At 36.8% G+C, this 23090-nt stretch overlaps 1 protein-coding gene across 1 annotated transcript in view; it reads right to left on the reverse strand.

The window, feature by feature from the left end:
- DLC1 (DLC1 Rho GTPase activating protein) overlaps positions 1-23090 on the reverse strand; it is a 606782-nt gene that overhangs the window by 444634 nt on the left and 139058 nt on the right. The window contains exon 3 of the mRNA XM_007948875.2: positions 18627-18767. Within this exon, the coding sequence (XP_007947066.1) occupies positions 18627-18767 (141 nt within the window). The remainder of the gene's footprint in view (positions 1-18626; positions 18768-23090) is intronic.

Consider the following 23090-nt stretch of genomic DNA (forward strand, 5'->3'; position numbering starts at 1 on the left):
TACAGCTCAGAAAATCCTATGGATCAGTTCTATTTTGTTGTATGGGGTCACTATGAGTCAAAATTGGGGTCAAAATTGACTCCGTAACACCCAACAATAACAGCAATTCAAGGATAGTGTGGCTCATTGAAGGTCTCTAGGAGCTGGGTAAAAAATCTACTAAGTTGTATGATTTCAAGTTCAGGGACAACATTTTACTGATGTTTCCATTTACATGGTCTAGCATAGGAGAACAAGAGATTATAGGGAACCCGATGGCACAAGCAGTTTGTGATAGCTAAACCAAAACCAAACCAAACTCACTGCCATCCAGTTGGTCCCGATTTAAAGCAAGACAGTGAGAGCTTTTATTTTTAAATAAATAATTCTTAAAAAAGAAGGGAGCTCTGGTAGCATAGTGGCTACGACACTTGCCTGCTAACCAGACGGCTGGTGGTTCAAACCCACCAGCCACTCCTCGGAAGGAAGGTTGGGCAATCCTACTTCCATAGTGATACTGCCTCGGAAACCCAAGGAGGGGTCGCTATGAGTCGGGGCTGACTCGACGGCACATAACAACAACAACAAAGAAGATATGAATATGAATAAATTTATGACAACAGTTGTCAGGCACAGAAGGCACTTTGTTGTTAGGAAGACATTTACTGATAAGAAATTTTTTATAAAATACTATTAAAAATTCTTTCAAGGTAAACCAACTTGAAAATTAAAACTTTGTAGAGTTATAAATAGAAACATGTCAAAATGGCTTAATGTAGTCATAGATGCTTAAAGGGATAGAATGGAGCAAAATATTTCCTAGAGATATTTTGCTTTTTTTGTAATTGCATATGACATTACTGTGTAATATATATTTTCATACCATTATAACCAAAACCAAACCCACTATCATCAAGTTGATTGTGACTTATATCAATCCTGTATGACAGAGCAGAACTGCCCATAAGGTTTCTAAGGCCATAAACGTTTATGGAAGCTGACTGCCACATCTTCCTCCCATACACTGGCGGTTATCACTACGGAAGTAGGATTGCCCAACCTTCCTTCCGAGGAGGGGCTGGTGGGTTTGAACCTCCACAGCTTTCTGGTTAGCAGTCAAGTGCCTTAGGCACTATGCTACCAAATTTCTCCTACTTTGACCACTATCCCACCAGAAATCCTTTTCATAGTATTACAGATCCTAAAAGCACCCTCTGTAAGTTTTTGAAATTTCTAAACAGTTTCTAAAGAGCTCTCTAGTTTTGGAACATTGGAAGCACAAATCTTAAATGGGTGATTCCTAAAGGTAAAGGTGAATTCATATAAATTTAATTTGTCTAATGCTGTGAATTGTCTGTTTTGTGTGTGAAGCAACTCTATAAGTGATTTTATAATTTTACCAGAAGATGGCAGCATTCTGAAAGCAAAAAAAATGAAATAAAACAAAAAATGAGAAAAAGTAAGATATTGCTTTCTCGACTCGATAGCACATAACAACAACAACAACATTCTACTTTGCGTTTTATTCTACAATGTTTTTATAATACTATTTTAATTAGTGTTATTCTTTTTTTAAGAAATTATTATTTTCAAGATGTAGCCTATCTTCATTGCAGCAAAAATAGGTTAGCAACTACAAGAGCCTACCTGTGCTACTACTCTGTGAGATATCTTTTGAAAGACCCTATAGTTACTAATGGTTATAGAATTTTAAGTCAGTGGAGTATTACTTTTCTCTTAAAGTGAAAACTAATGTCTGAAAAGAATATATATGGTCATCAAACTTCTGATCCAGAAAGAGATTAAATGTGGTACAGTTTTTTCCTGAAATGTCTGTGTGGGATGGAGCAATGTTCATGTGCATTGTAAAATGCATTATAAGCATACACATAAACCAAAATATTTTTTCCATGGCGATTTTATACACACACACACACACACACACACATATGAATTACTTTGTTTATTTTCAGCCTTTCAAAACTCTGCATTCCTACTTTAAATGTATTTTAAATTCATGATTACATGAATTCCTTTTGTTTGTAAAAATAGTGACAGCCCTTCAGCGGGCTGAACAAATAACTTTCCTCATATGTCTAATTCACTTACAACTTTAATTCAACTGAAATTAATTTAATTGAAGTTTAATTTTATTTAATTAAAAAGATAGCTCAGGTCCTTGCAATGTCCCTTCCAATTTACATAACAAATTGAATTACAAGTAATCCACTACAACAATATTCCTTAAGCCAATTAATGAGTAATGCTGTTTACTCTGAATAACTCAGCAATATGCTAGGAGAATCAGGAAGAATGTAATACATCATGCCAACAGAAATAAAAACTAAACTATTCAGTAATTTTTATGCTTCCTGCTTTTAAATTACATATATAGCTTTTACCACAAAAGCAATACTTATTTTCTGGTTTTATAACAATATTTTAACTAATCTTTCATAAATGTTTTATAAGAAAATTTTACATTTAATATTCTGTTATTTCAAAAAGATCCACTGAGAAAAAGGCAGTGCTACTCTTTCTGCTAACCAGAAGTCTGGCAGTTTAAACCCACCAGCCACTCCTCAGAAGGAAGGTTGGACAATCCTACTTTCGTAGTGATACTGCCTCGGAAACCCAAGGAGGGGTCGCTATGAGTCGGGGCCGACTTGACGGCACATAACAACAACAACAACTCTTTCTCATGGACCAGGGATGGTATCATTTAAGAACTTGTTCAAGGGTTGATTAGAAGGTGTAAACAGGTTTCAGTCGGAAGCTAAAAGTGTTCTTTTGTTTCTAAGAGCTATAAAGAAGTAAGTGACTAAGAAAAATAGGAATGCAAAGGCCACATTAAAGCAATTGCATATGTGGTAGCTATGTTAAAGATGGCCTGCAACGATCCTTGCATCATGTTGTATGTGCCCTTAGATAGTTTCCTCCCACACTGAATACAAAAGAACACAACAGACAGTACGTAACTTCCAAACTAGTTCATTAAAGGCATTGAAACTTCTATTATGGTCTATTAGATCAATCATTAGCTGCTATAATGTGAGGACATTAAAGCTGCTTCACACAGAGATCCATGTGAAGAGGAACCATCTTGCCAGCCTAGGTAATGTGTGACTGTTACCTTGTAAGAGATCCTTACCCAAGAAAGCAACTCCTCAATTTCTAATTTCATGGAAACCATGAATTCTAATAGATGATTATTGTTGTTTTAAGCTACTAAATTAGGGATGGTTTGCTATGCAATAGAAGTTCTGGTGGCATAGTGGTGAAAACCATTTGGCTGCTAACCAAAAGCTTGGCTGTTCAAACCCACCACCTGCTCTGTGGGAGAAAGATGAGGTAATTTCTGGTAGTATGGTGCCTAAGGCATTTGACTGCTAACCAGAAGGCTGGCAGTTCAAACCCACCAGCCGCTCCTCTGAAGGAAGGTTGGGCAATCTACTTCCGTGCTAATACCGCCTTGGAAACCTAAGGAGGGGTCACTATGAGTCGAATCCGACTCAATGGCAGTGTGTTGCATTGCGTTGTTGTTTCTTCCACAAAGAAACCACGTGAGGCAGTTCTACCCTGTCCTGTAGGGTCACTATGAGTAGGAATTGACTCACTGGCTGTAGTTTTAGCTTTGTTTTACACTATGCAATAAATTTTGTTATCAGAAATGGATTCTGTTGTAACAAAAACCTAACAACTGAAAAACTGTGGGAGTGGCTTCAGGATCAGGTGGCAGGTGAATGCTTAGAAGGATCTCAGGGGAAAGGGTTATTAAAAGACTAAAGAACATCAAAGATATAAACTGGATAGCCTTTGAAGCAGCTTTTAGTAAGATCTTAAAGAAAAGTGAGGAAAATATTGGGGATTAGAAAAAAGAGTATCTTTTTTGTTGTGTGTGGTAATGTGGAAAATGGAAAATGTACCAAGTGAACTCAGTGATCTAGCTGAGGAGATTTCGAGGTTGACTTAAAGGTGCTGCCTGACTTCTTGCTAGTTATACTGTAACTTAAGAGGAGAGAGAAAATTTAAAAGAAAGAGTATTAAATATAAAAGAATTGAGACTTGCTCAATTCAAAAATAATGTTTTGTTTTTGCTTTTTACTAGTGTTTTCACATAGCAAATGATACTAAAGTTAAAAAAAAAAAAAGATTAAAAAAAAGCCTCCTGGGTAAAGATCAAATTCAGGTCACAGTCAGGAAAATGGTCTAAAGATGAAACTAATGGTGTGACTATAAAATCCTTTGCCAATCTCTGAGAAATAGCTAAGGTCGTGCCTAAGCAAACTGACAAAAGGCCCTTCAAGAATTTCAAGAGTGTGCTTCACAGATCTCGTCCATTAAACAATAGGGTTTCTAAGAACCATGAAGATACTGTCCCTCAAAAGGAAGCTTAATAAGAGCTTATCTGGAAGAGACTCGTAAATATCACATTATCTAACAGAATGAGTCCTAATAAGACACATAGAAGATACATGAAGTTTTTAAGCAGATTGTACTAGCAATCCCATGTCCAGTTTTGTTCAAAAGTTTCAGAGATAGTACAAAACCAAAAAGAGGCCGTTAGACCTCTAAACTACTGCAGACAAAAAGGAGGATGATAAAACAATTCTGCTGCAAACCCTGGCCATTTTCCAAGAAACAGAATAGTTCAAAGGGCAGAACTAAGACCCCAGAAGGAACCAGAAGAGTAATTCCCGGGAAGTAGTAGGAATTAGTCCTAAACAAGAGCCTTCCAGGATGTGCCCTGCTGGATTTCAGAATTTGTATGGACCAGTGATTTCTACATGCCTCATGTTTTCCCTTTTATTTGAATGGGAGAGTTCATTAAACCACTGCCCTTGAGTTCATTCTGATTCCTAGTGATCCTACAGAAGAGAGTGGGACAGCCCCATAGGGTTTCCAAGGCTGTAAATCTTTACTAAAGATTACTGCCACATCTTTCTCCCATGAAGCAGCTGGCAGGTTTGAACCATAAACTTTTCAGCTTGCAACGAGAGCTTTAACCACTATACCATCAGGGCTCCTTGGAATGAGAGAGTAGATAATGGTTATCCAATGTCTGTCACAACATTATATGTTGGGTGTATGTCTCTTATGTTTACAGGTCTTCAGATTGAGTGTAACTACACTTGGGGAACTGTACCTGGGGAGTTTCATCTGTACCTGGATTTTATTTATAGGACAAGATATTGGACTTTGTACAGATGGTGAAATGGGATGAGTCTTGTTGGGGCTTTGGAGGAGGTGAACGTTTTTGCATGTGACAGAGATATAAATCATTATGGTGACTAGCCTCCAAGATGCCTCCTAATAATTCTTATTTCTCTATAAACATACCTCAGCATTTCTTTCCACACTGAACCATTGGATTAGGGCTCTCATCTCCTACAACTAAATTGAAATTGCTGTGGCTCGGGGTATTACCTATTGCCACATTCCACAGCATATCTTACATCTCATCTAACATTTCTTTTCCTGCTGCTTCTGAAATCACTTTTTCACAAAATGTCCATCCTTGGATTTTCGCTTGTTCTAATTATCATTTTACCTTGAGAAAACTCTTTCCCATTTTCTTTCTCCTTCACATTATTTTGCTTTTCTTGATAAATCATATGATTTTCCATACACTGGAAATGACAATACTTTTATTTCTTACTCTTATCTTCCCTGTAAGAGTCAACATCAAATAATCTGAAAGACTAATTCCAATTATACTATACATTTTACCTGTATGTCCCTAAAATGTATCAAATGCAAAATGTAAAACTAAATTCATCAGATGTTCACTTTGGTCCATAAGGAATAATATATATGAAATAACTCTCTTCAGATATTGAAAAAGTGGCAAGACTATTCTGATCCACAGGGTTCTCACTGACTGATTTTTGGAAGTAGGCCCTCAGGTCTTTCCTCTCAGTCTGTCTTAGTCTGGAAGCTCTGCTGAAACCTGTGTAGCATCATAGCAACATGCAAGTCCCTACTGATGGACTGAGTGATGGCTGGGCATGATGAGCACTGGCTATGAATAGAAACTGGTTCTCCCTCTTGGAAAGCACTTGAATCACCACTGCCTTTATACGTGCCGTATCTTAATTAAATTGGTTTTCTCAATATGCCCTGAACATGGTGTTCTATCTGCTAAAATGTCCCTTCCTTTCTTCACCTGATAAACTCCTACTCATTCATTGTTAAAGGCCACATTCTATTGTCATTTCCCTAAGAAATCTTACCTGTGGTCTCATGCTTTTTCTAATAAACCTAATACTTTTCCTTACTATTTAATTTTTACATTTGGTAATAATTTAATTACTTTATTACATCATTTAATGATCATGTGTTTGGATATCCACTTCTTAAATCTGAGTGTAAGTTCCATTAAAGTGAAGGCCATGGTATGTGTAATGGAGACTGAAGAGCTACTCCAAGATTCACTCATCAGGGCAATGAACCAACTCCCCTGATGCTAGCAGTGGCTGCCAATCTGCAGTTTCTTCACTCATTAGGAAACATCCTTGGTTGTTTCACACTCAATCATACATTACTTTCCTGAGACAGCATAAGGCCAATGATTGGCTAGTGCAGACATGCAGAGGTCCAGCCCTCATGCCTCAATCTGGGCAACTCTGAGCAGTCAGCTCCAGAGCTATCTGTGGGATTAGTTTGAAGCCTCAGTTGTAGCTGCATTACAGTTCAACTCTGCCCTCTGCCCTCTGCCCCATTCTGCCTTCCACACTTCATACTTCATACTTGTCTATCTCCTGAGAATACATACTCCCAGTAAAGCTATACTCCAGGCTATTCTTGGCCCCAGAGTCTGTTATCCAGAAATCTCGATTATGCCATCCTCCCCACACCCCCTCCCCACACCCCCTTAAATTCTACTAAGTATTTTGTGCAGTGGATTACATATAAATTAAACCAAAACAAATCCACTATAGTGGAGTTGATTCTGACTTATAGCAACCCAATAGGAGAGAGTAAAACTTTCCTATAGGGTTTTCAAGATTATAAATCTTTAGGGAAGCAGATTGCCTCATCTTTCTCCCATGGAGTGGCTGGTGGGTTCAAAGTGCAGACTTTTCAGTTGGCAACCAAATGCTTTAACCACAGCAACACCAGGGCTCCATGGATATGTCTAGTCATAGTAAGTTCTTGATAATTTTTCGGGAAAAAAAGGAGTGGGTTTCTTAATATTAATTTGCATAATATTAACAGTATTGGAGTTTAGCTACATTATATATTAAAAGACTTCTGTTTAACAAAAAATGTGAGATAATTTCATAAAGACATAAATAGATCAGTTAAGTAGACAAATTTAACATTAATGTAAAATCACAGGCTTGAGCTGGCATCTGACTGCTAACCAAAAGGTTGGTGGTTCAAACCCACCAGCCACAGAAGCAAGACTGGGCAATCTACTTCCATAAAGATTTACCTCCTCAGAAACCCAATGGGGGCTGTTATGAGTCAGAATTGACTTGATGACAGTGGGTTTGGTTTTGGGTTTTTAAATGATAATTCTACTAATTCTGAGTTCTAAATGTTCTTATATAAGTAAATTATTTAAAATTCTGTCTTTATTTTCCAGTGAAAACAAAAAGGCAAAAATGTATGAACTAAACAAACCAAACCAAACTCACTGTCGTCGAGTCCAACCCGACTCATAGAGACTCCTCCTTGGGTTCCTGAGGCAGCAGTATCACTACATTCTGAGGAGTGGCTGGTGGGTTAGAACTGCCAGCCTTCTGGTTAGCAGTCAAATGCCTAAGGCACTATGCTACCAGAGCTCCTTAAACAAAAGTGACAACAGAAAATGGATAAAACTGTATGAGTTGAATCCGACTCGACATCAGTGAGTTTTTGAGAAAGAGGAAACAGAGCAATTTTTGTGAACATTAACAGCTTTCCTTTTGAAGGGAACTACTAATTCAGAAAGTTATCTGGTGACCCCAAGTATTACAGAGGAAAAAGTGTTGTTGTTAGGTGCCATCAAGCCGACTCCAATTCATAGTGCCTCCATGTACCACATAATGAAACACTGCCCAGTCCTGTGCTATGAGTAGGATCTGACTCGACCACAGTGCGTTTGATTTTTTTGTGGTAGTTTAATTTTTCTTAAAAATGCTTATATAATCTCTTTTTTAAAAATTAATCTTCTTCCTTGTAAGAAATGAAGATCTTGGTAAATAGAAACAAATATTTATTTAAAATACGCATGTGTTTATGCTATTTCTTACCTCTCTCAAAAAACATTGCCACATTCACAAGACTTACAATCAAAGTTTAAAACCATTATGTTTTATTTTCGATTTGTTGCAAAGTATACTAATTTAATTTCTTTTGAAGTTTCAGAAGAGATTGACTAAACTTTCTTTAAAATTTCTATATGTGTCTTTTTCTCCTTTCTAGCTATTTTCTGGGAGCTCTGGTAGCATAGTGGCTAAGGCACTTGACTGCTAACCAGAAGGCTGGTGGTTCAAACCCACCAGCCACTCCTTGGAAGAAAGATGGCGCAATCTACTTCAGTAGTGATACTGCCTCGGAAACCCAAGGAGGGGCCACTATGAGTTGGGTCTGACTCGACAGCATATAACACCACCACCAAGCTATTTTCTTTATGTAGGATATGAAAGCCATGTGAAGTTACGAAATATTATTTATATTTTGGTCAATTTTATATGACACCTTGCATATTTTTCCCTCAACTTTAGTAAAAGATAATTTACTGTTACATTTATTTTAAAAAAGTGCTTTTATCCCTTACTGGAGAACAGTAAGGACAATTATCTGTTTTGTTAAACATTCATTTGATAAAGTGTAGCAAACAGTTAACATTCTCAGTTGCTAACTGAAAAGCTGGGAGTTCAAATCCACCCTGGGCAGAAGAAAGACCTTATGATCTACTTTTGGAAAATCAGCCATTAAAAGTCCTATGGTGCAAGGTTCTACTCTGATACACATGGGGTAATCATGAGTCAGAATCAACTTGATGGACAATTTTTTTTTTGTTTTTTAGAGACAGTATTAAAATTCTGCACAGGAATCAGGTTTATAACTTACTTTAAAATGATGTTATTGGACTCCAAAATCTATAGGCTTTTTACACAATTTCAGTGTTTGTGTCTATCATTAATATATCACAAGTACAGCTGCTTTAGTTTAATGATCATATTGTTCTAATGAAATGTGCAAAGTAGTATAATAAAATGTGCAAAGACCTGGAGTTAGAAAACCAAAAGACAAGAACATACTCAGCATTTCTCAAGCTGAAAGAACTGAAGAAAAATTCAAGCCCCAAATTACAACGTTGAAGAATTTTATAGGCAAAATATTGATCGATGCAGGAAACATCAAAATAATATGGTAGGAACACACAGAATCACTGTACCAAAATGAACTGGTTGATATTCAACCATTTCAGGAGGTAACATATGATCAAAAACTGATGGTATTGAATGCAGAAGTGTTAAGTTGAACAGAAGGAATTAGTAAAACAAGCAAAAAGGCTCAAAGAATTGATGGAATCTCCACTTAGATGTTTCAACAAACTGATGCAATGTTGGAGGCACTCATTCATTTATGCCAAGAAATTTGGAAGACAGCTACCTGGCAAGCCAACTGGAAAAGATCCATATTTGTGCCCATTCCAAAGGATGGGGATCCAACAAGCATATGGACATTATCCAACAATATCATTAATATCATGTGCAAGTAAAATTTTGCTGAAAATAATTTAAAAATGGTTGCAGCTTTATATTGACAGGAAACTGCCAGAAATTCAAGCTGGATTTAGAAGAGGACGTGGAATGAGGGAAATCATTGCTGATGTCAGATGGCTCTTACCTGACAGCGAAGAATACCGGAAAGATGTTTACCTGTGTTTTATTGACTGTGCAAAAGCATTTGACTGTGTGGATCATAGCATATTATGAGTAACATTGGGAAGAATGGGAATTCCAAAATACTTAATTGTGCTCCTGCAGAACCTGGTCATAGATGAAGAGGCAGTCATTCAAACAGAACAAGGGTATATTTCATGGTTTAAAAACAGGGAAAGTGTCCATCAAGGTTGTATCCTTTCACCATGCTTATTCAATCAGTATGCTAAGCAAATAATTCAAGAAGCTGGACTATATAAGGAAGAATGTAGCACCAGGATTGAAGGAGGGCTCATTAACAACATGTGATATGCAGAATACACAACCTTGCTTGCTGGAAGCGAAGAAGACTTGAAGCACTTACCATTGGAAATCAAAGACTACAGCCTGCAATAATTACACCTCAACCAATACACCACATCATGATAAATGAAGGAAAGATTGAAGTTGTCAGGAATTTAATTTTACTTGGATCCACAATCAATAACCATGAAAGCAGCAGTCAAGAAATCAAAGGACGTTTGCAATCAAACGACATCTGCTCCAAAAGACCCCTTTAAAGTGTTAAAGAGCAAAGATGTCAGTGTGAAGACTAAGGCGAGCCTGCCCTAAGCCATGGTATTTTCAATCACTTTATATGCATGTGAAAGCTGGGCAATGAATAAGGAAGAATGAAGTAGAATTGATGCCTTTGAATTGCGATGTTGGAGAAGAATACTGAAAATATATGAACTGCCAGAATGAACAAACCTCTCCCGGAAGAAGTGCAGCCAGAAAGCTCTTTAGAAGCTAGAATGGCCAGACTTCATCTCTTGTACTTGGGTCATGTCACCAGGAAGGAGCAGTCCCTGGAGAAGAATATCATGCTTGGTAAAGTAGTTGTTGTTAGGTGCTGAAGGGTCAGCTCCAACTCACAGTGACCCTAAGTACAACAGAATGAAACACTGCCCAGTCGTGTGCTATCCTCACAATCCTTGTTATGCTTGAGCCCATCATTGAAGCCACTGTATCAAGCCATCTCGTTGAGAGTCTTCCCCTTTTTCACCGCTGATCCTCCACTTTACCAAGCATGATATCCTCCTCCAGGGAATGGTCCCTTCTGACAACATGACCAAAGTAAGAGAGACAAGTCTGGGCACTTCCTCCAGGACAGATTCATTCACTCTTCTGGCAATCCATGGTATTTTCAGTATTTTTCACCAACACCATAATTCAAAAGTATCAACTATTCTTCAGTCTGGTAAAGTAGAGGGTCAGTGAAAAAAAGGGAAAGACCCCCAACAAGAACTACCACCGAGATAGAAAAAAATATTTCTAAAAAAGAAATCATTTTATGATAACTGCATGTGATATTTCTTTGAATTCTGTGGTTGTAAAGCATAGAGGATTCAATTCACATTGTCTAGATTTTAAAATAATAAGTAAACATGTAATTTATCAACCTTACACTTTGAAAAAATAGAAACACTTTCCATAACCATTTGCCTTTATATTTAAATAATTGAAAATTCTCTCATTTCTTATGTTTGAAGATTCTGACTGCTGACATCTGTTTCCAGTCCATTTGCATGTTTATTGATGACAGTCTTCTGTGGGAGGGGTTAGTTGATCTCCACAATAACCTCCTCAAGTAAATCTTTTTAACTTCAAATCTAGGCATTTCCTTTTACCAAGGAGAAGTGGAACTTAAGGAGCTCTGGTGACATAATAGTTAATGCACTGCTCTGCTAACCAAAAGGTTGGTGATTCGAAGTCACTAGCTGCTCTGTGGGAGAAAGATGAGACAGTCTGCTTCTGTAAAGATTTACAACTTTGGAAACCCTATGGAACGATTCTACCCTGTCTGAAAGGATCACTATGAATCAGTGGGAAGTGAAACTTGTACCCGGGTACTAAGGCTGAGTAGTAAACTCTAAGCATATGACATTTAAATAATAATAATTTTTGAGTTTGCAAAACTTGTTTTTCTTCCTTGTTTGTGTTTACTTTGTAATGATCTGGTTAATTAGGTTTCTGAAGAAGAATTCCTGAAACCAAAGAAAGATAGGAAAAGTGAAGTGTGTAAACGATGAAATAGTTAGAATCTAATAAATTCCTATAAGGAAATAATAATTTAAAAAAAATAACCTTTGCAACCTAAGACTCAGTCATATGAATAGTACTGTTGCATGTTATCATCATTACAATGAAAAAGATTTAGTTTTTCCATGGGCTGATGTGACTCCTTGAATCCAGTTTATATTTCCATCCAAGAGAAATAGCAACTTCCAGTTATTTCTGGGCAATGTAAAATGACAAGCCAACAGCATACCACATCATAGCAGCCAAGAATATAATTCACAGCACTGAGCAGTAATAATAACCAGTTACCCATTTTCATAGAGTTCTCACTTTCTTCATTTTGACCATAGTTGTCTCAAAATTCCCATTAATATATTTAATGTGTTCCTGTATTTTCTACATTTATGCCAACAGACTGATAATTAATTTTGCCCCTGGCACTCAATGACCTCTGCACTCACTTCTTAAAGTCAGATGAGGTCAGTTGAAATGTATAACCAGGGATTCCAGGTGAATATTCTATAGCAGTTACGCAGTTTACACATAGGGCCTGATTGACTAGAGTTGTGATCTAGATTGACCACATCTAAATGCAAAAAAAAAAAAAAAATTAAATAGTTCTGGTAGTGTAGTACCTAAGGCATTTGACTACTAATCGAAAGGCTGGTGGTTCAAATCCACCAGCCACTCCTTGGAAGGAAGATGGGGCAATTTACTTCCTCAGTGATACCACCTCGGGAACCCAAGGACATTATCTTGTATATCATCTTGGAGAAATATCTATTCAAGTCCTTCACCCATTTTTTTTTTTTTCAATTGGGTTGTCTTTTGTAGTTGTCTTTTTATTCTTGATATCATTATTACATGTTGTTGTTGTCATGTGCCATCAAATCATCTCTAACTCATAGTGACCCTATGTACAACAGAACAAAACACTGCCAGGTCCTGCTCCATCCTCACAGGTGTTGCTATGCTTAAGCCATCATTGCAGCCACTTTGTTAATCTATCTTGTTGTGGGGTTTCCCCTTTTTTTGCTGACCCTCTACTTTATGAAGCATGATATCCTTCTTCAGGGACCGGTCTCTTCTGACATGACCCATGCAGGTGAGATGAAATCTGACCTTCTCACTTCTAAGAAGCATTCTGGCTGCACTTCATCCAAGACAGATTTGTTCATTCTTCTTGTCCACGGTATTTTCAGTATTCTTTGCCAAGGCCACAATTCAAAGGCATCAACTCTTCTTCATTCTTCCTTATTCACTGTCCAGCTTTCATATGCATATGAGTTGACTGAAATCACCATGGCTTGGGTCAGGAGCATCTTATTCTTCAGGGTGACATCTTTGCTCCTTAATACTTTAAAAAAGTCTTTTGCAGCAGATCTGCCCAGTGCAGAATGATGTTCAATTCCTTGACTGCTGTTTCCATGGGTGTTGATTGTGGATCCAAGTAATATGAAATTCCTGACAACTTAGATTTTTTTTTTTTTTCTCCATTTGTTTGTGATGACACTTACTGGTCTAGTTGAGAGGATTTCTGTTTTCTTTATGTTGAGGTGTAATCCATACTGAAGACTATATATAGTCTTTAATCTTCATCAGTAAGTGCCTCAAGTGTTCTTCCCTTTCAGCAAACAAGGTTGTGTCATCTGCATATTACAGGTTATTAATGAGTCTTCCTCTAATCCTGATGCCACATTCCTCTTCATACAGTTCTGCTTCTCTGATTACTTGCTCGGCATATAGCCTAAGTATGGTGAAAAGATACAATCCTGATGCACACGCTTTCATTTTGGTAGTAATGACCAAAAGATCAGGGGCATATGCAATCTGTGGAATTAAAACTACTCTTCCCAACTTGACCTTGGAATAAGACCTGTCTTTTTCACCCACTAGCAATTACAAAATTTGATGGTAAAGAATGTGTGCTGGTTTTGGTGCCTTCAATTAAAAGGGTTATTTTGTAACTCCATTATGTGGCATAGTCTGATATAAGTGTCAATCTATTCCAAAGTTCCTGTAGATAGTTTAGGTTATACGCAAAGCTACTCTTGGTAGCTGTGCCCTAATCAGGCCCAAATGATTGAGGATCTCATCACTGTTACTAGAAGTCTCCCGATCACAAGGCAAGTGAAGTGGCTTTTTTTTGTTTGTTTGTTTTGGGCTAGGGAAACAGGGGAGAGGGTTGAATCTTAAACTCAGTTAGAAACATGTACTTAAGGATGCTCTCTGTAACTCTACACAGCAGAATCATAAGCTCCACCTCTTCCCCCAGTTACTTTACTGAAAATGTACTATTTTACTTGCTATCTAGGTTTGGCATCTTTTTCATAACTGTATGATTAATAGTGATTTAATGAACAACTAAGTTTATAAGTATCTTTAGGAACAACAATCTCTGGCATTATAATTCCCAGCTTTAAAATTTTTCATGTAGCAATCCTATATTAATTGACACAAGAACAACTGAAATTGTCATGAACAGAGTAATATCAGTATATTGTTTTATAGCAAAACAAAGCATTTTATATAAAATTATATAATGACTTGTGGATTGTTTGTGGAAATGTCTAGACAAAAGACATTATGAGATTGTTTCCAAAGGAAAAAATTACAGAGTTGTGGAGAGAAATTGATGAATTTTTTTCCATGAAGCACTAGGCCTTTTTTTTTCCTAATCAATTCTTTGACGTCAAATAACTTATTTTTCTACCTTTTCATTTTATATGAAATATATGTCAGAAATTTACTTTAACACTTAATTTTCAGCATCTTGCACACAGAGCACTTATAAAAACTCTGAAGATTACTCATTGGTCCCTTTCTAATAATACAGTTAAAAGAAGAAATCTTGTTGAAAAATAGGCAGTTGGAAACCCAAAGACCTTACACACAAAAGGAAAACCAAATATTTGTGGTAGTCACCATTATAAATAGATTTCACAGGAGGAAATCCAATGTAGGATTAAATAATTCTGAAATGAAAGTTAACACTTTTTAAAAAATGTGGCATTATGGGACAGAGCTAGTTCATTATTGGTGAAAGTGTTAAGTAGGTGTTCTTAGAAATTTATGCTTCTCTTTAAATTGAAATTTGGAATTTGAATTCATGGTTAAAATAACTGTTCAGTAGGATGCTAGAATTTTTTGTCTTTTTACATAGCCAGACTTTGAAACATATCTGTTTAATTTCTCAAAACCAGTACAGTTATTCTTTAGTCTAATACACCAAGCCAGGAACAACTTTTTTAAAAAAAATCTAAAATGGATTCATAGTCTAATAATTATTTTCATACTAATAATAAGAAAGGAAGTACTTTAAAGAATAACAGCAACAATAAAAACAAATAAATTAAATGTACATACACAAGTTAAAACAATTCTTCCTTCCCAAAACAAAAGTACTTCATTTTTCCAGTTACTTTTTATTATTGGCCATATTCTTGTTAGTTGCTTTTGACAATGGAGTGTTTCTTTCTGTGTACTTTTTGTGGCCTGCTAGAGAATTTTACTGTTTGTAGAGAATTTTACTAAATTATACTTCAGAAACTGATGAAAGTTACATGTACAGTCGTCTAACTCTACCTGTGAAATTGGGCAAGATGTATAATGCATATTTTGGTTGTCTTGAAGTGGAATATTGTGTTTGGAAGGCAAGTTAATTGCATAACAATCTTCATTGCTCAATAACTAAGGTGTCGTGGCACACATTAAGAAGTCATGATTGTACTCCTAGGCAATAAATCACATCTGAGCAGCTGGAGCCATATTCATACCCAATTTTACTCAACATTGACAATTTATCCATTTTATTCAGTATCTAAGGCATGTGGCTGCTAACCAGAAGGCTGGTGGTTCAAACCCACCAGCCACTCCTTGGAAGGAAGGTTGAACAATCTATTTCCGCAGTGATATCACCTTGTAAACCCAAGGAGGGGTTGCTATGAGTTGGGTCCAACTCCACAGCAGTAAGTTATCAGTAAACAGTGGATTGAACAATCTATTTCCGCAGTGATATCACCTTGTAAACCCAAGGAGGGGTTGCTATGAGTTGGATCCAACTCCACAGCAGTAAGTTATCAGTAAACAGTGGATTGAGGGTATCTGAAAAAATACTTTTCTGTTTAAGAATTGGTTTCAGTATTTCTCAATTTTGCCTGTGGGGTGAATATTTCGGTTAATTGATATGATATGATAAGTGAAATTTGAAGAAAGAATCTGTCACTTCAAGGGATTAAACCCTGGGAGAACTGAGAGTTTTATGTTTTTCATTTTTAAAAAAAGAACTTTATTGAAGATAGTTACCATAAAAATGTGTACATATTCCTATGTAACTAAATTGTCAGTATATGTAAACATGGAGCTATTGAAGAAAAAGTAAGCAGTGCACAGTCATAAAAATTATTACAAATTATTAGGTAATCACCACTAAAATATATATGTTCCAAGAAAGAAATAGTGGATGCCAGTGGTAATTTTTCTAAAATAAAAGATGAATGTAGAGCAATTATTGAGTAGAACAATGTTCTGCAGGATACTAATAAATCCTTGAATAAGTGAATTAAAAGAGAAGTACCTTTAAAAAGTGACTTAATCTTTCTTTCTACTTTGTTCCTACATGTCAGACCCAGGGCAGCTCTCAATGTTCAAAAAGCCAATGCTCCTATGATTCTTAAAAACTTTAAGTTAAAAATGTCGGGAGGGTTTTATTGTTTTCCTCAAAAATAATGTGATAAAATGAAATCATTAGGTTCCATATTTTAATTTTGCTTTTTAATCTCCTTCAATCTTTATGAAAAAGAAGAGCACCATTTTGTTGTGCTCTTACTGTTGGTGCACATTATTTTTGGCCCTGCTTTCTCAGGGCACCTCCAAGTCTTTGTCCATTCCCTGTATTCTCAATACATGCACCATCACCCATAGGAGTTCTGGTGGTGTGGTGGTTAAGTGCTTGGCTGCTGAGAGTATGGCACCACTAGCTGCACTGTGGAAGAAAGATGAAGCAGTCAGCTTCCATAAAGAGTTATAGCCTTGGAAGCTCTATGGGGTAGTTCCACTTTGCCCTTTAGGGTTGCTGAGTCAGAATTAACTCAACAGCAAAGGGTTAATCATCACGCACAGGATTCCTGGTGGTGCTGTGGTAAAAGTGCTCAGGTGCCAACCAAAAGATCAGCAGTTCATAGTCACCAGCTGCTCCACGGGAGAAAGATGGGGCAGTCTGCTTCCATAAAGATTTACAGCCTTGGAAAACACATGGGAGCAGCTCTATTCTGTCCCATAGGGTTGCTATAAGTCAACAGCAGGTTTTTAAATTAAGGTGGAACCCTGGTAGCACAGTGGTTAAAGCACTCAGCTGCTAACCAAAAGGTCAGCAGTTTAAACCCACCAGCTGCTCCGCAGGAGAAAGATGTGGCAGTCTGTTTTCATAAAGATTACAATCTTGGAAATGTTGTGGGGTAGTTATATTCTGTCCTACAGAGTCACTATGAATCAGAATTGACTCAACAACGATGGGTTTGGGTTACCATCACCTATACAGCATTTCATTGCATTTTACTGTCTATATGTCTGCCTGCCGTTGCTAGACTATAAGGTATTTTTAAAAACAGAAAATACGTTTTACTTCTTTCTGATTATTTTTTCAACTAGTGCAAGGAATGGCATGTAGTAGGTGTTCAGTAAATGTTTATTCCATGAAAAATGTTCTAGACACAAGTAATAGAGAATTTTATTTCTATGCAAATACTAAAGTCTGAGTTTAGACAGTAGTTGGTATATATGTGATTTAAATGATGCCATGTTTGAACTTTAGAATCTATCTTTTGATTCCTATTTCTGATCTACCTTCTCTTTTAAAGGCAAGCAAAAAAGCAATCCAAATGTGTTTCTCTAGGCTAATATGAACATTTTTAAAAATAATATGATACTATGATTTTCACTGAACTAGTCATGGTTATTTTGGAGCTACTAGGACTTCAGATATTTGAAGTAGTAATTACTTCCTCCATAAATGTTCCCTTTCAGAGTCAAATACTGCTTTCCTATTGCATTTCAACTTTTTACCTAAAGGAAAAAGTCTTTTACTCACAATTAAAACCATGTTATATTATTCTGTGATGTAAATAAGCCCCCTTTCATTCATTTTGGCAGCCTCTGTAAAGCCTATGAAGCATCATCATAATAATGTCAGTGGCTTGATTGATTCACTACTTATCCTGTGCTAAATATTGCACTTCACATGTGCTTTGTCTTTTAATGCCCACAGAAAATTTATTATATGTAAATAAATACATACACATATGTTAATATGTACATATCTTACATCTTTATATCTAGCTATCCAAGCAGTTTCCTAAGGTCAAGCAACTGGTAGGTTGTGTGGTCAGGGTAATAATACAGGAGGAACCATCTCCACATTTTACACTCCTGATTCTCCAAAGCTCTGGTCATACAGTAACAAAATGTAATTGTCATATTTGGAATAATTCTGGATTCATCACCTGCTTTGCTTGAGTACTTGAGTTATTATCATTTGTGAAGAACATCATGTATTTCCAGAGTTCTGTCTAATCAAATACTATCATGTCACAGCAGCTAAGACTCTTAAGAGTATTTCTTCTATATTGAATGGAAGAGATATCAACTCATATCTGATGATTATCAACATTTACAAGTTGAGACTGACTGCTATCATTTATAACTTACCATAGCCTTGGGTTTGGTTCCAGAATTGGCTGCTGGGGTAGGAGATGGTAGGACAGTGGACTCCGTGTTAGAAGACAAATTTATTTGTGCCTGGTTTACTGAAATGGTATCTGCTCCACTTTCAGATCCTGATTCCAGATCCTATTAAAAATAAAAAGATAAACAACTTTGAGATAAGGGTATGTCAATGTTCTCTACACCAGCCCATTTTCCAGGCACCATTACCTTTCCATCTCAACATCCTTCCCTCAGCACATAATGATACATTAAATAGTCACTGACAATTGACTTTAACATACTACCTATGTTGTTGTTGTTGTTATGTGCTGTCAAGTAGAACCCGACTCATAGCGACCTATCTTTGGGTTTCTGAGGCAGTGTCACTATGGAAGTAGATTGCCCAACCTTCCTTCTGACATGTTACCCATAATCATGTCTTATAACGTAACAGAAATTGTACTCTTCAGAAGCTCCTCCTTTAAAAAAAAATTACTTAATAGTAACATACTCTTTTGGTAACTTAACAGTTTATTATATATATATATTGGAAAGGGCAGTAGCATAGCTAGCTAGGGAACTGGAGTAAGAGTCAGAAGGTAGAAGTACACAGACACTCTTCAATTCATTCCTGTGTGACCTTAAGCAACTCACTTAACACCCTCAGGCAACACAGTGTTATTCAGACTTTCTCACAGGGACACTATGATTGTCAAATGAGAAGACAGTTCTCATGTATCCTCACCCAGACTCGTCTATGTTCATTAGATCTCCAGGGTGACATCTACCACAATAATTTGGACAGCTCAGTTCAACTGTCTTTCTATCAAATGAACTATAAGCTACTGAGGACCAGAATCATATTTTGTCATGTGTTTAGATTTCCTCATTTGAAAATGTGTACATTAATATTATGTTCTCGTGGAGTTTCATGATACGGCTATTATATGCAAAGGCAGCTCTGGTGGCACAAACGGTTAAATGCTTGGCTGCTAACCAAAAAGTTGGTGGTTTGAACCACTGGCTCCATGGGAGAAACACTTGGCAATATACTTCCTGAAAGACTTCTGTTATTGTTATTAGTTGTTAGGTGCTTTGAGTCAATTCTGACTCACAGTAACCCTGTGCACAACAGAACAAAACATTGTCCAGATCTGTGTCATCCTCAATCATTGCTATGTTTGAGACCATTGTTTCATCCACTGTGTCAATCCACCTCATTGAGGATCTTCCTCTTTTTCACTGACCTTCTACTTTTTCAAGCATGATGTCCTTCTCCAGGGACTGGCACTTCTTGATAACATGTCCAAAGTATGAGAAATGAAGTCCTGTCATTTTTGCTTTTAAGGAACATACTGGCTGTACTTCTTCAAAGAGAGAATTGTTCGTTCTTCTTACAATCCCATGGTATATTCAATATTCTTTACAAGCACCATAATTCAAAGGCATTCCTTCTTCCTTCTTCCTTATTCATTGTCCAGCATTTATAGGCATATGAGGCAACTGAAAATACTATGGTTTAGGTCAGATCTCCTTAGTCCTCAGAGTGATATCTTTGTTTTTTAACATCTATTTAAAGAGATCTTCTGAAGCAGATTTGCCCAATGCAATATGTTGTTTAATTACCTGATTTCTGCTTCCAGGAACATTGATTGTGGATCCAAGTAAAACAAAATCCTTGAAAACTTCAATCATCTCTCCATTTACTGTGATGCTGCTTATTGGTCCATTAGTGAGGATTTTTGCTATCTTTGTGTTGAGGCTGTAGTCTGAAAGCTGTAGTCTCTGATGTTCATCAGTAAGATCCATAAAGATTACAGCCAAGAAAATGCTACAGAGAAGCTCTACTCTGTTACATGGGGTCATTATGGGTTGGAATTGATTTGATGGTATATAACAATAACAAAAATTATATGCAAAGTGCATATAATTGGAACATAATAGTTTTCAATAAATGCTAGCCATTATTATAAGTACTGTTATAAATATCATTATGTACTTTTAGTATGGAAAATGTGGCCAAGCTATATCTGCTGAGTGAATGCAACCTCTACAAAGGCAGGGCATCTAATTTAGCAAATGCTCTTTGTGCTGTAAGTGACCTGTTGGAGCAAAAAGGAAAGGAGTGAGGAGAGTACAGAGAGGAAGAAGCAAAGGTAGTATCATTTAATCTGCAATTTTAACCTAAGAAAATTAGGACTTAAATATTTCTATGTATACCTTTTCTACATTTTGAACTTTTTAATATAGCATGGTCAAATGTCATATGCCCTGCACCTCGAATTTCTAATCTTATGCTCTACCATTTGCTTGTTTCTCAGTATGCTCTAGCTGTATTGGTTTTCTTTTTTTCAGTTTTAATACATGAAGCTGTGCACTTTCTGATCCCTTGCCCTAGAACTTACTTTTGCTGACCCCTTATTTCATTCAGCCTTTATCTCATGGCTAACTGAAAGGTTGGCAGTTTGAACCCACCAGCTACTCCACGGAAAAGAGATGTATCAGTGTGTTTCATTAAAGATCACAGCCTTGGAAAAGTAAGGGACAGTTATACCCTGTCCTATAGGGTCATTATGAGTAGAAATCAACTAGATGGCAAAGGGTAAACAGGTTTAGAGAAATATCTGTTGATATTTCAAGATAAAATAATTTCTATCCTTCAACCTCCATAGCATCATAACATTTTATTTTATAAACTTATTACTGTTTATCTATCATCAATTATATCCATCCAGCCAACCATCTCTCTCTCTCTAATCCTTGTCTCTCTCAGTTAAAATTTATGTCTCACAAGACCAAAAACTTCACTTGTCTTGTTCACTGTTACATCCTTAGTACTTATAATAGTGTGCATGGTACACAGAACATGCTCACTAAATATTGTGTTATGAAAAAAACACTAGATTAACAAATACTAGTATCTCTCTTTCCTTAATGCTCACAGTAGAAGTGGTTTGATATTTTCTGGTTTGAAATTAGTAGCTCTAGTGGCATAGTGCCTAAGGCATTTGACTGCTAACCAGAAGGCAGGTGGTTGAAACCCACCAGCCACTCCTCAGAAGGAAGATTGGGCAATCTACTTCCATAGAGATACTGTCTTGGAAACCCAAGGAAGGGTCACTATGAATCGAAATCGACTGGATGGCAGTGAGGTTTTTGGTATGTAATTATACATACCAAATATGTATATATAATTCCTACGAAGGAACTGTTTCAAGTGCTGAGGAGCAAGGATATCTCATTGAGGACTAAGGTGCGCCTGACACAAGCCATGATATTTCCAATGGCCTGGTATGCATGTGAGAGCTGGACAATGAATAAGGAAGACCGAAGAAGAGTTGATGCTTTTGAGTTGTGGTGCTGGTGAAGAATGCTGAAAGTACCATGGACTGCTAAAAGAACTAACAGATCTGTCCTGGAGGAAGTGCAGCCAGAATGCTCCTTGGAAGCAAGAATGGCCAGACTTCGTCTCACCTATTTTGGTCATGTTGTAAGAAGGGACCATTCCCTGGAGAAGGATGTCATGCTTGGTAGGGTGGAGGGTCGACGAAAGAGGGGGAGGCCTTCAACGAGATGGATTGATATGGTGGCTGCGATGATGGGATCAAGTATAGCAGGGATTGTGGGGCTGGCGCGGGATTGGGCAGTGTTTTGTTCTGCTGTGCATGGGGTCGCTATGAGTCGGAAACGACTCGATGGCACTTAACAACAACAACAACAACAATTATAAATCACCAATAACACTGAAACTCAGTCTTCTCTAACTGAAAGGGTACAAGTGACATAAACAATGATAAGTATAAACATATAGTGTCTGTATCTGTGTGTATAAAATACATAACTTCAACCAAATTTCTGATGTTCTCAATGATTTCAAATAAGGAGCCATCTAATCTTTTATGCATGGAAAAGACTGAAAACATTTTATCTGAAGAAAAATATGATCATTGAAATTTCCGATCGAATCAATATCAAATCATCATCAGCTAATTTATAAACACCAAATGGGTAGTCATAAATAGCAGGTAATTTATGTCATTTATAATTACATTTATGTATATCAGAAATCCTTTATATTAATTTTACCTTCCTGTTTATAACCTAACGAGGTGAATAAAAGGCATTTTTCTTTAAGCATATGATGATTCTGAGGTGAAATAAAAAATTTAAAAATGTATCACTGATTGTGTTTTTATTTTTTACAGGTAATACTTTATAATCATTATCTGCATCAGTGCTCACTAATGCCATGTGGAAGGTATTATTCTCATCACTTGATAGATGATGAAGCCGAAGCTTGATGTAAGTAACCTGACCAATGTCATACTCTGTGGCAGGGCTGCCAGTAAAACTCAGGTCTGCCCAACCCCAGAGTGCAACCTACCAATGTAATCACTATGCCACTTTGCTGAGAACCCAGAACACAACTAAAGGAGTGATTTAAACAAGACCATGAATTGTGGCACA

Source organism: Orycteropus afer, unplaced genomic scaffold (genome assembly GCF_000298275.1).
Source record: "Orycteropus afer afer isolate SDZICR_OR568_19922 unplaced genomic scaffold, OryAfe1.0 scaffold00230, whole genome shotgun sequence".
Lineage (NCBI taxonomy): Eukaryota > Metazoa > Chordata > Mammalia > Tubulidentata > Orycteropodidae > Orycteropus > Orycteropus afer.